This window comes from Salmo trutta, chromosome 37 (genome assembly GCF_901001165.1).
Source record: "Salmo trutta chromosome 37, fSalTru1.1, whole genome shotgun sequence".
Classification (NCBI taxonomy): domain Eukaryota; kingdom Metazoa; phylum Chordata; class Actinopteri; order Salmoniformes; family Salmonidae; genus Salmo; species Salmo trutta.
In genome coordinates, this window is record NC_042993.1 from 16,749,795 (window position 1) to 16,767,866 (window position 18,072).

Consider the following 18,072-nt stretch of genomic DNA (forward strand, 5'->3'; position numbering starts at 1 on the left):
TAACCAGGCTGCAGTTGCTGGCCTGTCAGTTAGGCATTAACTAAAAAATATACTAGAAACAAATAACGCTGCCACTGCATCCTGGTCAGAAATCAGTGGGATCCCCCTTTAACATGCCAGGTCAGATAGATGCATCGCTGCAAATGTTGCTTTTTATTGTTGTGAAGGTGTCTACTGTTAGTATCCAGGTAACAGAGAGATCTAATGGACAGAAGTGTCCAATAATAATATCTTAATAGAATATTACTGGAGGAATCTGCTCCCCTGTTTATGTTTTTCTAGTGACCTAACCTTCCCTTTGATGCTATTTGATGTACAGTACATCATACAGCAGCACGTTGCTTTAAATGGACTGGCGGTGAATCTCAAAGGAATGTATGTTAGTTCCATTTGGGCATACTAAACATATTGAATTGTAGCTAGTCGATATCAGTAAGTAGCCAATACAAACACTGTGCGGTAGCCTAAAGCACTGCTGCACATGATGACAGTATGACGCAGTTGTTGTTTACAATGAAAGGTCAAAGGTTGTTACGCCTGTTTACATCAGAGCATCATTGCTCCTGACGACATTCAATCACCCTTATAAAACATCTGTAAGTTTATTTCATTAATGATCATTGAATTAATCACTGCCTGTTGGGTTATTGTGAGGACACACTGGGGCTAAACCAGTGAGGCATTACAAATCTTCAATCGGATTAGCTATCTGTACATGCCTAACCAGCGAGGCTCAAAATAAATATGGAAATTGAATATGGAAATATTTTTGCCCTAAATGCGTTTCAATGTGAGTTGCTATTGTTAATGAAGTAATTTTCCTCCATCCAAATAAATCCCTAATGAGACCTATACTCCAAGAAAGATAAAATCAAAAGCCAATATGATATAGGCCTATGTAAGGTTCTGTATTTATTTTCTTAGTCAACCTTGTGTTCTGTTTCTTTGTGTTCTTGAACGTAGCCCTGTCTTTCATTTTTGTTCATTGATTTCACCTGTGTTAGTTACTCACCTGGTCTCATCAGCTCCTCATTCTGTTTGTGCCTTTGTGAGGTATTGTTCGTTTTGACTACTAAGCCTTTTCCTAGCTCAGTTGTGAGAACTAGTTACAGCCTCCAGTCCTAGTTGATTCACCTGCCTGTTTGCCTACCTGTGTATGACCATTGCCTGCGACTACGATTCCTGCCTTCTGCGAAGGCGTAATAAACATCTGCGGTGCTCTGCGTGTGAGTCTACGCCTTTTTCTCCCTGAGTATTCACTACAGCCTAACAACTCCTCTCCACAAAGACAGACACCATCCATCACAGTATATCAAAATGAAACTTTCCACACAATTGGCTGTAAAAAAAAAAAAAATCCACCATTAGGAAAACAACATCCAATTATGTGAAGGCCTATTCCAGACCTGGGTTCAAATACTATTTGAAATCATGCCCAATACTTTAGCTGTGCTTGACAGAGCTTGCCTTTAGCTATAGAACCATTATAAAACGACCTAGTCCTCACCCACCTGGCACTCCAGGCAAGCTCAAATACATGCTCAAAGTGTTTGAAAGATTTCAAATAGCATTAGACACTGGTGTAGCACAGCTGAGATGCTAGAAGGCTGTGTACTGTAGCTGAGAAAAAGTGGGCTCTGTAGCAGTCAGCAGGATAATAGTTTGGTCTAATTAGGACAGAGATTAATAAGATGCAGCTCTGCTGCCCACTGTGACTTACTGCGAAACCAAACGCCACTGAGGCCAGTTCATTAACAGTCTCTAGTTCTCCCTAGTGCAGACAGTGTGTATGTGTGTGACTTTGTGTGTGTGTGTGGCTGCAGGCCATGGCCCTACTGAGAGGAGAGAGGCAGGTAGTCAGGCCTGAGAAGAGCCCCTCGGTAGGCTTCTGTCCAGTCTGTGATGAATGAGCAGGCTAGGCCCCTTACATGAACTGGTGTTTAAAGTCAAGAAAGCGTTGGCCCACTGATAAGGGAACTGCTCAGAGCTGTGTGAGAAGTGTGTTAAACTGGGAAATTCATGTAGTAGTATGCATTACCACAGGCTTAATAATTGTCATTGTTCACAACAGAACTGGTGTAACTCAGAGCGCAGAATAGTGTCCACTGTAAAACGCCTGAATTGGAGATGTGTATCACAACAACGCTGCCTCTTAAAACTAACCTTCAATCAAAGCACACAATCCTTAGTTTTTCGGGTGAAGTTAATAGGTAATGCAGATCTGTATTAAGGTATTTGTAAGCCATAGCATTCGAAATAATGCATTTGGGTATATTGAATTGGTTGATATTGCAGACTGTGCCTTTAAGAAGCCTGCGCAGGGAAATGTGTAAACTCCACTGTCCAACTCGTCACTGTTGCAACTTCTTCACCTTATGCCAAAGCACAGAAAATGTACTGTAGGTTGTTAAAATAAAAAATAAACACTAACTGACTTCATCTACGGTAGGCTGAACTCTGAAACATTACACATTATACATTGAACAAGTTCGGCTCCAAGTCTATACTCACACCTGTGTTAATGTTGTCGTGCACAGATCCAGAATGTTCTGCGGAAGAGCCATCGGAATGTTCCCGAGTCGAGGTCGAGGCAGGCCAGATTCTATTCGACAGCGCGACCCTGACAGACAGAATGTAGTCCATACTGTGGAACTTGTACGAATATCACAACATGGATGCACCTTAGTTATCACTAACAACCGTTTAAAAAGCCATTTCTGATATCACTGTCATTACTCAATCGCGATAAGATCTAGATAAAAGTCTTTAAAAAAAGTGTAACGCAGTGAAACCAGCACACTTCAGCAGACGCAGAAATAGGAACTGAAACAACTTGTTCATTCCGATGACGTACGTGTGTGGCGTCAAGCAATGCCCTGCAGTCAATGGATAAGTATTATTGATTTTTATTTTATAACCTTTATTTAACTAGGCAAGTCAGTTAAGAACAAATTCTTATTTACAATGACGGCCTACCGCGGAACAGTGGGTTAACTGCCTTGTTCAGGGGCAGAACGACAGATTTTTACCTTGACAGCTCGAGGATTCGATGTTCAAACCTTTCGGTTACTAGTCCAACGCTCTAACCACTAGGCTACCTGCCGCCCCAATGATGAACAATTCTATTAAAAAGTTGTGAAAAACACAAGATCATAAAGTGCATTATGTAGCTACAATATCCAACCTATGCAATTAATACATGTTTATTGCTATACATTGTTATAGGGCATTGTTATATTGTTTATATTCTAATATTTAGCCTATGCCTTGGCTTAGAGGTGGTAAGTTCATTATCAAGATGGTTATTTAGGTCTTACAAATGAGTGACTGTCTCCCTGAATGAGAGGTCTGAACCTTTATGTTATGGCATGTACTCGCCCTGGAGGGTTTCTGTTTCACCCCTATCTGACTGTTTCCCTCAATTGCTGCAACTTGCACTTCTTTACTTAAAGATGACATGCATGACAATCATGGGAACTGAACAAATCTCACTCTCATCTTAATAACATTGTATTAAATTGAGGAAAGCACATAGCCAGGCAGCCACTCCACTTAATATAAGTGTCCCACCATACAGCATAAGGCCAGGGACACGTGTCTTCAGACACCAAGGGAAGAAGAGATGGCATTTGGAATGGGTAAATAAATGTGTGTGGAACAGTGAAGAACCCAACAGACCAGGACAAGGTGTAATAACTGGGGAGCAGAATTGGAAACTGGAAACAGTCCAATTCATTATTCTTCGGCAGGGATATGGTAAGAAATGAAAGAGAGAAAGAGAAATTAGTTTTAAAACCCTGAACTGGAAATAAAAGTCATCTAAACGAATGAATACCAAGGTAAGACATATGTTGTGCTCCATCTGCTGGTTACAGTGAAAAGTGCAGCCTGGTTTATAAATCACCTATTATTTTTAGGAGCACATAGATGGGTGACAGATTTACTCTAAATTGTGAAAAAGCAATAGGTCAACATGGGCACATCCAGAGCCATATAAACAGAGTCTGACCCCTCAAGGTTTCCTCCTATTACTAAGGAAGTGTTTTTGTACTTTACAACAAGTTATAAAGCATTGTAAATGCAGGCTTTTGGTAAAGTGTAGTCTGTTGTGAAAGAGTAAAACAAAAGGCCAGTGTTCACAAGAGATTTGGGTCAGGGTTGCCGAGATGAAGTAAACTGTTACCATTGATTTGTAACAGTACCACAGAGTCCATTTGGCTTCCTCTCTGTTTGGCCCTGTTTTATAAACACACGTTGCAACAAATTATTTGACAGACTGATTGATGAACTCTCAGTCAATAACAGTGGTAAAGTTCCAAGTTCCAAGGTGAACATGAGGATGGATGAGGCTGCCTACAGTATGAGCTCTTAGTTGAGGGATTACAACTTGCTTTCTGCTCCATAGTGACCTTGAACACCATCCCCTGTCTGGGCCCCTGGGATGCTTGGCCCGGGGCAGGGTTGTTGTGATGGGTTTGAGACAGACCACCACCTGGGGCTTGTTGCTCTGTAATATATAGCTACTAAAGCTGTAAAGCTGCCCAGAGCAGTCATCAAATCATCTGTTACTTCCACACACAGAGGGGGATTGGGTTTCCTCCCTGAGCTCTGTCTATTGCAGCCTAATAGGGGAAGAATTAGATACTTTCACCATACCATCTAGCTCTGCTCCAGGGCATTAGTGTGCATTCCTCCTCTAGTTAGTGGACGAACGCGCACTAACGACCTGGACCATAGCTACGTACCATCCAGAAGACCGTCTGAACTGTAACACAGTCTGTTTATTCAGCCCTGTTTACTTTTCCCACCTGACTATTCCAAAGGCTGTGTAATTAAGCTACTGTGTAAGTTGAGTAGTTTATGAAACATCCAGAGGCATTAAATAAAATGAGCCTTATTGAGTGAAGAGATTAAAGTCTCGTTCAGTTTCAAACAACATTAAGTTTGGGTGTTTAATGTACCTCTCCTTTCACATTAACGACATTAAGGAGGTTTATCTGATTAAACGAGTAATCTACTGCCATTCTATCCATTCTAATGGGACCTTAGAGTTTATTCTAACTTCTGTAATTTGGTTATTAGCATATTAACAACTGTTATACATTATATAAATGTATCGGATTGTAAGCATCTCTAGTTAAGAGGACCAGCTAAGGTTTGTATTGGTAACTACTTGTTTCTCTGGTCCCAAGCAATCTCTTCATTACCAAACACAACACAACTTGTTGTACAGGAATCCATGCACAGAGGACCTAGTGTTACCAGCTGCCTCTGTAAGCCCTAGCCTAGCAGGCTGTGTGTGTGTGTGTGTGTGTGTGTGTGTGTGTGTGTGTGTGTGTGTGTGTGTGTGTGTGTGTGTGTGAGAGGCTTTGTCATCGTCAGAGAGTGGTGCTGAGGCTGGGCAGAGTGTTCATCTCACCAGTTTCCAGTGAGAACCAGGTAGGCTGGCGGTATAATCCCCAGAAGAGGAAGGATTTCATTATGAAACAACAAACAACAAGCCCACAGGCAGCTCCCCCGTCAACCGTCTGGTTACATAACCTGTTCACAACACATTGTAAACACACACACACAGATGCACACGCAAGCATGCACACACAGACATACAGACACACACATGCACACAAACAAACATCTGTGCATTTCTCAACAACATAAAACAACAGAAATAGAAAATCACTCAAGCAATTAATGCACCTGCTGGCAAACACAAACAACCTGCGTTTCATTGAGTAATAATTAAGAGAGAGGGTGATTGAGGTTCTGTACCGTACGCATATGGACTGAAATAAGTGTTTATAACTAGTTAGAATATGAATAGAGAGTGCTTGGAAATGAAGATGACATTTCTCAGTACTCTATCGAGCAGTGTGTTCCATACACCGTGTTCCATACAACTGTCTTTGGGTCTTAGAAAAGCACTATATACATACAGTTGAAGTCGGAAGTTTACATACACCTTAGCCAAATACATTTAAACTCAGTTTTTCACAATTCCTGACATTTAACCCTAGTAAAAATTCTCTGTCTTAGGTCAGTTAGGATCACCACTTTATTTTAAGAATGTGAAATGTCAGAATAATAGTAGAGAGAATGATTTATTTCAACTTTTACTTCTTTCATCACATTCCCAATGGGTCTGAAGTTTACATACACTCAATTAGTATTTGGAAGCATTGACTTTAAATTGTTTAACTGAGGTCAAACGTTTCGGGTAGCCTTCCACAAGCTTCCCACAATAAATTGGGTGAATTTTGGCCCATTCCTCCTGACAGAGCTGGTGTAACTGAGTCAGGTTTGTAGGCCTCCTTGCTCGCACACGCTTTTTCAGTTCTGCCCACAAATTTTCTATGGGATTGAGGTCAGGGCTTTGTGAAGGCCACTCCAATACTTTGACTTTGTTGTCCTTAAGCCATTTTGCCACAACTTTGGAAGTATGCTTGGGGTCATTGTCCATTTGGAAGACCCATTTGCGACCAAGCTTTAACTTCCTGACTGATGTCTTGAGATGTTGCTTCAATATATCCAAATAATTTTCCTGCCACATGATGCCACCTATTTTGTGAAGTGCACCAGTCCCTCTTGCTACAAAGCACCCCCACAACATGACGCTGCCACCCCCGTGCCTCACGGTTGGGATGGTGTTCTTCGGCTTACAAGCCTCCCCCTTTTTCCTTCAAACATAACGAAGGTCAATATGGTCAAACAGTTCTATTTTTGTTTCATCAGACCAGAGGACATTTCTCCAAAAAGTATAAGCTTTGTCCTCATGTGCAGTTGCAAACCATAGTCTTGCTTTTTTATGGCGGTTTTGGAGCAGTGGCTTCTTCCTTGCGGACCGGACCTTTCAGGTTATGTCGATATAGGACTTGTTTTACTGTGGATATAGATACTTTTGTACCAGTTTCCTCCAGCATCTTCACAAGATCCTTTGCTGTTGTTCTGGGATTGATTTGCACTTTTCGCACCAAAGTACGTTCATGTCTAGGAGACAGAACGTGTCTCCTTCCTGAGAGGTATGATGGCTGTGTGGTCCCATGGTGTTTATACTTGCATACTATTGTTTGTACAGATGAAGGTGGGACCTTCAGGCGTTTGGAAATTTCTCCCAAGGATGAACCAGACTTGTGGAGGTCTACAATTTTTTTTCTGAGGTCTTGGCCGATTTCTTTTGATTTTCCCATGATGTCAAGCAAAGAGGCACTGAGTTTGAAGGTAGGCCTTGAAATACATCCACAGGTACACCTCCAATTGACTCAAATGATGTCAATTAGCCTATCAGAAGCTTCTAAAGCCATGACATAATTTTCTGGAATTTTCCAAGCTGTTTAAAGGCTCAGTCAACTTAGTGTATGTAAACTTCTGACCCACTGGAATTGTGATACAGTGAATTATAAGTGAAGTAATCTGTCTGTAAACAATTGTTGGAAAAATTACTTGTGTCATGCGCAAAGTAGATGTCCCAACCGACTTGCCAACCTATAGCTTGTTAACAAGAAAGTTGTGGAGTGGTTACAAAACGAGTTTTCATGACTCCAACCTAAGTGTATGTAAACGTCCGACTTCAACTGTATCTATTATTGCAATAGCATAACAGAGGGAGGCCAGTAAAAAGAGTGTTAACACTAGGATGATGTGAGAGAGACAAAGACTGTTTACTGTAGTTAGCACTAGGAGGTCTCTCAGAGAGACAGACAGGTCTTCACAATGGCTGCAATCACAGGTGGAACCGGGCCTGTCACACAACACCTCCTTCTCTCCGGTACATCTCTTCATTGGGAAAGTATAGCTTTCTCTCCAGCCCCTCAAAGCTGTCAACAACAGCATCACAACAGATGATTATGTTTTTTTAGAAAGTGGTGCCGAATATTCATGAAGCTATGAATCCATGTTGTGCAAAATGTCTGTTAGGAATGTGACAATGCCAAATTGAATCATGTGGAGGAACTGGCTGTCTGTTTACATCACATACTGGACTTATATAACCATCATTAATGTCACTTAGTCATCCAAATGGCATTTTATTCCTTACAGTGCACTTCTGATCAGGGCACATAGTGCTCGGGTCAAAAGTAGTGCACTATATAGGAAATAGGGTGACATTTGGAATGCACACCTTAATAACTGCCATTATTCACGGTTGGTTTTAAACAAGCCGCCCTCACTTGAAAGTCTGCTTTCAGTCCTTTGTCTTTTCTCATACAAAATGGAGTTCTAAAGCCCTCCTATAGCAAGAGCCTTTTTATGATATGCCATTTGCTCTCCTCTCTGTGGTTACCCTCAGTAGCGGTAGTTACTGTAAGCAGCAGAGCAGAGGGTGAGCGGGGACTGCAATTACCCAGCCCCTTCATCAGGCCCTGGCCTATGGGCTCGCAGTGTGGGAGTCAAGGCTACCAATCATACCCCAGGCAATTCTTTCACTCTCTCACAGACTCATAGGTCGTCAATTTAGTGTTCAAGGCCATTACTGGGGCTGAGATGGACCCCGCCTCAGCTGCCTTGCCTTCCCAGAGTCACTGCATCTAGAACCAGGGTAGCTATAACTAACATTACCACAGCATTATTGACTCTTTAGGTCATGCATACATGCTTTATGAATGGTACATATCACCACTCTAAGCAAAGTGTTAGTATTCAGTGTCAGCATTCTCCTGATGTTGGGAGAAGAGAACCCTTAACAAAGGAGAATCTTCCCGTCAGAGACACAGTTCTATTTTTAGAAGATATGCCTCTTGTCACAGTCAATTGTTCTTTGATGCGTCAGGGTTCTCTCTTCCACAATTCATGAAACTTATACTGTTTTGGTTCAGTTAGTGGCAGATTTTAGACCAAAACTATCAAAACTTTAGATTTGAAACATTGATTTCTTATTGTTAAAAATGATGCAGTTAGTGTGGAATGCAGAAACAGGCTTGGAAAAAACCCTCAACTTGACAAAGAGTTATAAACACACACTCTGCACATTCAAGACAAACTGAAATAACTGTGTTGACTATAAACGTTATCACAAAACTAATACTATGTCATAAATTTTATTGTTCACCATTTCTAAATGGTTCCAGAGAAAAAAGCATCCATCTGTAGATGAATTCTATTAAACCCAACGTACTAGACTGGACTGGAGAGCATCTTGAGTGTTGGGAGAGGGTGACAGCAAAGCTTGGTTGTGACTCAGCCACCTCCACCGCCAGCCCACCACACTAATTCCATCCGTTGCCTTGCTTCCTCTTTTTCCCTCTGGGACAGCGCAGTTGTCCTGGTCTGTTGTGATAGATCACTGCATTGTGAGAGCTAGAGCCATCTTTCACCGGCGACTATAAACCCCAGTCCCCCTGTCATGGTCATCCATCTATCCTCCTGTGGCCGTGGGTGTCTGTACTGTGCCTGTCTCAGGCTCCACTGAGAGGCTGGGTGGCCCCAGGAATAATGACCAGGGGTGCACAGTGACCATCAGCTCTCCCTCTCTCCCTCGCTCTCTCGTTGTCTCATTATGATATGAGAAGAGGAGGAGAGGAAGAGAGAGGAGGAGAGGAGAGGGGATGTGGAAAGTAGAGTTGGAGAAGAATAGAGGAGAAGGAGAGGATAGGAGGAGGGGAAAGAGGATAGGAGAATGAGAGGGGAAGATGAGAGGTGGAGAGGAGAGGAGGTCGGGAAAGAGGATAGGAGAAGGACAGGGGAAGATGAGAGGTGGAGAGGAGAGGAGGTCGGGAAAGAGGATAGGAGAATGAGAGGGGAAGATGAGAGGTGGAGAGGAGAGGAGGTCGGGAAAGAGGATAGGAGAAGGACAGGGGAAGATGAGAGGTGGAGAGGAGGAGAGGGGAGGATGAGAGGTGGAGAGGAGAGGAGAGGAGGAGAGGGGAGGATGAGAGGTGGAGAGGAGAGTTGTCTGTCTCTGAGAAAGGTTTCATTTCATGAGGATAAGATGAACATCAGACATGCACCACTGCTCTCGTCACGCAGGCAATTTCTTAAAACAATAAAGCCCCACTATAACGCTGACAGCTCCACAGGCTGAGACAGGAAGTGGGAAGAGACAGGGAGTGGGAAGAGATGGGGGGGGGGGGGACAGGGAGTGGGAAGAGACAGGGGGGAGAGACGGGGGGAGGACATCTCAGTGAAATGAACAAAATCAATTGTATTTTATGTTACCTCCATTGAACTCTGCGGCTGGAATTAATTGGTTTCTCTTTAAGTCAGACACACTCATATATTTCATCATTATCTTAAACAGACTCCCAAGAATCATAATGCTAAAATGGACGACGACTGTCGTTTTAGCTGCTCTTCTTCCTCCCTCTCCTCCCCTGTCGTCTGGAGTATATGGGCAGCTGACTGATACAGTATGTGCATCCCAAATGGCACAATATTCTCTATATCCCTATGGGAACTGGTTTAAAGTAGTGCATTATATAGTGAATACAGTAGAATGACATTTGGGACACAGTCAGTGGCAATTTGGATTTAAGAAGGCATCACCCAGTCTATTTGGACACATCACCCAGTCTGTCCCGCCCATCAAATTGACAAACATGACAAAAGGTCTGTACTCAATCCATCTATCTTAAAACACTATTTGACCCTCTCCATCCATCACTATGATATCACTGCTTCCATCCACAACACAGGGCCTAAATTGGATAATGAATCTCTCTTCTCTGAAATACACTAGATGGGTAATTTGTTGGTTAAATGATGAGTTGGGCAGGCACGTATTGGATGAGCTGAGAGTTGTTGAGTTGTTATCGCCGTTGTATTCGCTACAATATAGTCAGATAGAGACTATTATCATGTAGGCTGAGACCTCTATCACATTTCTTTGTGACAGTAGAACTGATTGTAAGAGTCCAAGCGAGCATGAAACACTATAGTGTATAGTCTATACTCTGATGCAGCACCAAAGAGAATGTTCTGGGCCGACACACTAACATTCAACGAGATGTAATGAATGCACTGTCCACTGACCCATGTTGTGTAGACTGCATACTGCACTGTTAGCTAAATCTTGTCCCGCAGCTATATTCTTCCCCTTGGATAAACTAGTACATGGTCAACCCGGGCCCCTGGACTGTATACAATACAAAGTCTCATTAGAATAAGGAGAGGGGAGTTCCAGGAGGGGGGTTGAGATGGTGGATCGCAACAGTGGCATGTATTCATGGATGCCAAGGGAAGCCAGGCTTCCCCCCAAAAGTGACAAATAAAGAAATATTATAAAATCATTTATATCTTTCGTCTCTGTGTTTCATAATTTTCCTTCAATTTGCAAGAGGCTGAACGTATCTCACCGGAGAAAGCATCCAAACAAGCGAAACAGCGCCCCTCTGTCTCTGTATGTGTAGGCCATCTATCTGATGCTGTCTGGTCAAAAAGAGTTTGACATTGTTGCCGACCGTAACATTGAATGAAAGGGAAGCCAACGAGCATTTTTGGCTTCCCTTGACACATTTTTTTATAAAATAATAGCCAATCAGCTTTGAGCTAAACTGAGTAAGCTCAACTGTGAATGGTCCTGGCACACCAAAAAAAAAGTGTCAAGGGAAGCCAGTTTGGATTTGGCTTTACACCAATCACATCACATTGAGAGCAAAATGTAATTGACAGAAACAACTTGAATTGCTGCATCTCATTGTGTTGTTGTCCTCTAGTGGCTAGCTACAGTAGCTAGTCAAAATTGGTCCTTTGCTAAATTAGCCATGGCTAGAGATAGGGATTTGGACTTGTGGTTTTACTTAATTCTCCGTACTGGCCAATGATTATAACAGCGATGCTGATGCAACCATAAATTCATACATTGTGCCCCTGGCCAAAAAGGATGGAAGTTCAATAGGCAGCTAGATGTAGAAGGCTAATGTTAACTAGCTAACGTTGCCCATGAAAGGAAGTTAGGGTAGCAAACAAACAACAACACAAAATCAAAGCGTGTATTGCATGAGAGTCATAGACCGTTTTGTCAACATGAAAGAGAGAAGGATGGCAGTGATGTTTCAACAAATTTGTTCTACTTGTAAGTGTACACACACACACACACACACACACACACACACACACACACACACACAAAGCATAGATGATTTGATGATGTTGAAGTTTAAGTGGTGCTGGAATAGTGGAGGCAACTCCTGTTTTCTTTACGACTTGCAGTAACTCTCAGGGGTTCTAAATCAATAGTTATTTAGTAGTCCGAAAATGTGGGAAACATTAACTTGCTTGACCATGCTGTAGGTCATGTAACTGTTTGTTACATGCAATATGCTTTGTGGACTTCACCGGACAGAGATTTCTCTCTGGTTTTGTGGTGAAACAAATGTGTTGTTGAATTTATTTTGCCATTGTGTCTTCTTATTGTCTCAGCCTTAGGCCTATACATCACAGTCGCAAGGCAGTTACCTAACAGGTTATAGAGAAAACAACGCAATTATCACAACACATAGATTGTAATATGGCTTTTCTTCTGGCTTGGCTTCCCCAGTGATTTTACCCACGCATCGTTATTGGATCAGAATTAATCACATGCAGCTAAAAGTGGTGTTCACATTTCAAGGACCGCAAGGTTACTGCTGGACCTGGGCCTTCCCCATGCCTCGGCCTCGACTGGGCCGAGGAGCTGCCTGCACACTAAACTCTGACAAGACACTTCCTAAGAGATCTGGTCAATAAAAGGGGTCTAATGTAGTGCTAATCACCTACTTAGAGGAATCAATCACAATACTCCTGTTATGGGTCTGTATTATGGAAAACATAGACGGACAGTTTCTCCATTGAGGATGCATTTTAGTCTAGGACTAGACTTAATCTGTGTCCGGGAAACCTGCACCGAAAATAATGACGTGTGTGCTGTAGCCAACTCCTATGGCTAAATAAATGTGTAAGTAACCTTAAAGATTGTGTGAATGGTAACATTTGTATGCTCCTTACTGGCATCAGGCCTATAAGTGCTTTTCTGAAACGAGTTAATATAACACTGAATATGCAAGAAGTAAGCAAACATTTAATGGGTAACAATAAATACAACTCTTACAGAGTTGATCCTGCTGCATCAACGCATGTGTGTAAAACACAAACACAGGACGGTGAAATATAGCTGTTTCAATGTAATGGGATTCCATAAATTCATGAGCAAAACGAAAACAAATATCAACAGTTATATGGAGAGGCAGGTCTTATTTTCCCCCTGATGTAAAATCAATCAATAGGCTAGCACTGGCCCTTCCTGTTCTCTCACACACACACACACACACACACACACACACACACACACACACACACACACACACACACACACACACACACACACACACACACACACACACACACAGGAAAAACTGCTTACTCTTCATTTGAGCTGTATGTAATCAATCCCTGGCATGGGACGGCAGGCTGGCTGGCTGGCTGACAGGCTGGCTGGCTGCAGACTTACTTCTCCAAACTAAGTGTGGAAACAGTGTGATTACTAGCGCGATGGCATTTATAAATTGAACGCGGATTGGAGGAGAGGAGACGAGGGCTGCAGAGAAACTTCACGTCAACGTAATTACACCACTGGCCCAAAGGCAGATATTTTACAGTACACTGCAGTAAATTTAGCTCCCCACTGCTGAATTGACCACAAAAGAAAATAAAATGTTTTTCATTGCTGGGTGAAGTTGAAACTCTCCCATGGCCATTGTTATGAATCCCATTGCCACTGTCATTGAGCTATAGTTCTGTCCAAAATGGCACTCTATTCCCTACAGTGCATTACTTTGGGCCCTATGTGCCCAGGTCAAAAGTAGTGCACTATAATGAGAATAGGGTGCCTTGGGACAGAGAGAGTTAACCTCTCTATGACAAGGGCTTGAATCTACCTGAGAGTTGTTGACTCATATAAAAGACCATTGAGGATAAAATACTCTATTGCTGTCCTTTGTACTGTTAGTGATACTGAGTCTTAACGATAGTCCCTAACGGAATCATGTGGCTAGAATATACAATAATTAACATGGGATAGATTTGGAAGCTATCCAAGCCCCAAATAACATTTGCATGACATTTGTTGTGGTGATATTTAGCATATCATAGGCCAATGACATTGAGATGACATGAGGGGTGTTAGTGTCAGACCAGAGGTGTGTGTGCGTGCATGCATGCGTGCGTGAGTGTGACACACAAATCCCAACATGGAGATTGATTATCTGGCTAACCATGCTTTATAGTAGCTCCAGTTAAAAGTATTATTGTATCTCTCTCAAGCTGTAAATAGCAGGAAATCCTCCGCACCCACTCTTTAATCTGGGGTAACATTGAAAAGAGACACAACAACTGGTATGCCATATTTCAAAGCCCTTTTCTTGTGTTGGTCTGGACTGATGTTGGTCTATGTGCTCGATACTAACCATAATTCAGTCAAACATCTCCTTTACACAGCCTGTGCCCCAAATAGCACCCTATTCCCTATATGGTGCACTACTTTTGACCAGGGCTCATAGGGCTCTATTCAAAAGCAGCACACTATGTAGGGAATAGGGTGCCATTTGGTACACAGCCACAGAAAAGACTGTCCTGAATGGAACAAACCTTATTGTTTAGATTGATAAAACCAAGAGCTACGTCTGATTTCATTTGCCTTGTAGGACAATGGAAGCATGGCTGGTGTAATGGATAGCTGTGACCCACCTGGTCACTAAATCTTTGCTATCGTGAGATATGGCTCTCAATAATTCAGACGGTTAATGAATGCAGTGTGGGTGAAGGGATGTGGAGAGAGAGAGACTACTAGAGAGAAAGATAGAAAAGAGAGAGGGAGAAAGGTTGAGAGAGCACTACATCCACCAAGACAATAATATGCAATGACTAAGAAAGTTCAAAGCTCCAAACCCAGAAAACAGAGGTGACATTCAGCCTTATAACCAAGTTATCATCCAACCTAGCCCATGTCTCCCAGGGGATGAGTAAAGCATACCATTAACCTTTGAAAAAAATGCTGCCAAGCACGGTCATAACTTTACTTGCAATTTTTTACTTTACCTCATTACTTTAAATGGGCACAGTTAAACATCTGAGACTTCCTGCTGCCTGGCTGGGGCTGCGTCCGAAATGTCACCATATTCCCTGTATATTGCATCCTGGGCTCAGGTCAAAAGTAGTGCACTATATAGGGTGTCATTTCAGACACGGTCTGGAACACTAACTCTGTCAGACACAAACACACCGGAGAGCAGACAGACAGACACTGGGGGGGCAGACAGACAGACACACACTGGGGGGGCAGACAGACAAACAGACAAACAGACACTGGGGGGCAGACAGACACACACTGGGGGGCAGACAGACAGACACTGGGGGGCAGACAGACAGACACTGGGGGGCAGACAGACAGACACTGGGGGGCAGACAGACAGACACTGGGGGGCAGACAGACAGACACTGGGGACAGACTGACAGACACTGGGGACAGACTGACAGACACTGGGGACAGACAGACAGACACTGGGGACAGACAGACAGACACTGGGGACAGACAGACAGACAGACAGACAGACAGACAGACAGACAGACAGACAGACAGACAGACAGACAGACAGACAGACAGACAGACAGACAGACAGACAGACAGACACTGGGGGGCAGATAGACAGACAGACAGACAGACACTGGGGAAGGGAAGAGAATTAATCAGCATGGTGGGGAACATAATAACAAACAACAGACAGAATAATAAAACATTGATTGATTTTGCACCATAACAAAGGACATTACACTTCAAGCACTCTCTGGGCTGTTCAGGCAATATTACCTGAGGGAAACAAAACAAAAACTATTTTGGATTGTTGATTTTTTGGAAAGCAAAAACCCAATGTGATGCAGCCAGCAAAACGTTACAATGTCTTTCTGTGTCCTGACTCCTGTGGGTATCTCTTATCATCAGGCAAACACTGTGGCTGACCATACCAGGGTGTCATGTGGAGAGTCCTGCCCTGCTCTGAGAGGCTTAACGATGGAGGGTTCTTATACAGGATTACCTTCCTGCAGTCTGCCTTAAACCCTGGACTTGTCCTGGGGTGGGGGAGAGCCTCCAGGACGCCGCCCGACATAGGATCACATTGTTGGGCCACATGGATGTGTGGCGCAGAGCTGGGGTGGTGGAGGTTCGGGGTGGGGGGGGGGGGGGGTTAGTTACAGTAGGTAGAAAAGGCCTTAGGGGAGGCAGGACACAGACAGGGTTACACAGAAACAGGTCTCCGTGAGAGGCTCCACTGACTCCCCACCAGGGCTGGATTTGAGTCCTAAGCTCTCTGATGCTACGTGACCAGCCTCAGCCAGGCTGGCTCTTATCTCAACACACAGAAGAGGCTCTGCTGGCATGACCAGCTAGCGCTGGAGAGTGGGCTGCATGGGGCCGGCTATACTGCTGTACTGCCAAAATGCATGGGGCTCTATAGGCCAGGGGCCACTCCCACACACTGCTGGCCCTTGCTACAGCTAAACCATAAGGGAATCACAACCACACTGGTACAGCTAAACCATAAGGGAATCACAACCACCCTGCTACAGCTAAACCATAAGGGAATCACAACCACCCCGCTACAGCTAAACCATACAGGAATCACAACCACCCCGCTACAGCTAAACCATAAGGGAATCACAACCACCCCGCTACAGCTAAACCATACAGGAATCACAACCACCCTGCTACAGCTAAACCATAAGGGAATCACAACCACCCTGCTACAGCTAAACCATAAGGGAATCACAACCACCCTGCTACAGCTAAACCATAAGGGAATCACAACCACCCTGCTACAGCTAAACCATAAGGGAATCACAACCACTGAGCTACAGCTAAACCATAGGGGAATCACAACCACCCTGCTACAGCTAAACCATAAGGGAATCACAACCACCCTGCTACAGCTAAACCATGAGGGAATCACAACCACCCTGCTACAGCTAAACCATAAGGGAATCACAACCACTGAGCTACAGCTAAACCATAAGGGAATCACAACCACCCTGCTACAGCTAAACCATAAGGGAATCACAACCACCCTGCTACAGCTAAACCATAAGGGAATCACAACCACCCTGCTACAGCTAAACCATAAGGGAATCACAACCACCCTGCTACAGCTAAACCATAAGGGAATCACAACCACCCTGCTACAGCTAAACCATAAGGGAATCACAACCACCCCGCTACAGCTAAACCATAAGGGAATCACAACCACTGAGCTACAGCTAAACCATAAGGGAATCACAACCACCCTGCTACAGCTAAACCATAAGGGAATCACAACCACTCTGCTACAGCTAAACCATAAGGGAATCACAACCACCCTGCTACAGCTAAACCATAAGGGAATCACAACCACTGAGCTACAGCTAAACCATATGGGAATCACAACCACCCTGCTACAGCTAAACCATAAGGGAATCACAACCACCCTGCTACAGCTAAACCATAAGGGAATCACAACCACTGAGCTACAGCTAAACCATATGGGAATCACAACCACCCTGCTGCAGCAAGTCCACAGTAATTGAATATCAACACATGGCTGGTCAGAGAGAACCTCAGGTCATCACATAATGTAGAGCTATTTCCTCACTCATGGTCCTACTGATGGTCCCACTGATGGCCCTACTGATGGTCCCACTGATGGCCCTACTGATGGCCCTACTGATGGTGCCACTGATGGTCCTACTGATGGCCCTACTGATGGTCCCACTGATGGCCCTACTGATGGTCCCACTGATGGCCCTACTGATGGCGCCACTGATGGCCCTACTGATGGTCCCACTGATGGCCCTACTGATGGCTCTACTGATGGCCCTACTGATGGCCCTACTGATGGCCCTACTGATGGTGCCACTGATGGCCCTACTGATGGTGCCACTGATGGCCCTACTGATGGTGCCACTGATGGCCCTACTGATGGCCCTACTCATGGTGCCACTGATGGTCCTACTGATGGTCCTACTGGGCAAGGCATCATGTCTGTGTCCCAAATGGCACTATGTTCCCTATATAGCACACAACAACAGAGCAGTGGAAGGATATTAGTGTTATCATTGTGACCTTTCTGGTCCACAACT

General features: G+C 43.8%; 1 protein-coding gene across 4 annotated transcripts in view; it reads right to left on the reverse strand.

Moving 5' to 3' along the window:
- Positions 1–18,072, reverse strand: part of LOC115177542 (oxidation resistance protein 1) — a 191,058-nt gene that overhangs the window by 67,991 nt on the left and 104,995 nt on the right. Inside the window, exon 1 of one of the 4 annotated variants that reach the window (XM_029738430.1) lies at positions 2,514–2,850. The exons of the other annotated variants lie outside the window; for them this stretch is intronic. Within the exon in view, the coding sequence (XP_029594290.1) occupies positions 2,514–2,643 (130 nt within the window). The 5' untranslated portion in view covers positions 2,644–2,850. Of the gene's footprint in view, positions 1–2,513; positions 2,851–18,072 lie in introns of those variants that run through there. 4 annotated transcript variants of the gene reach the window in all.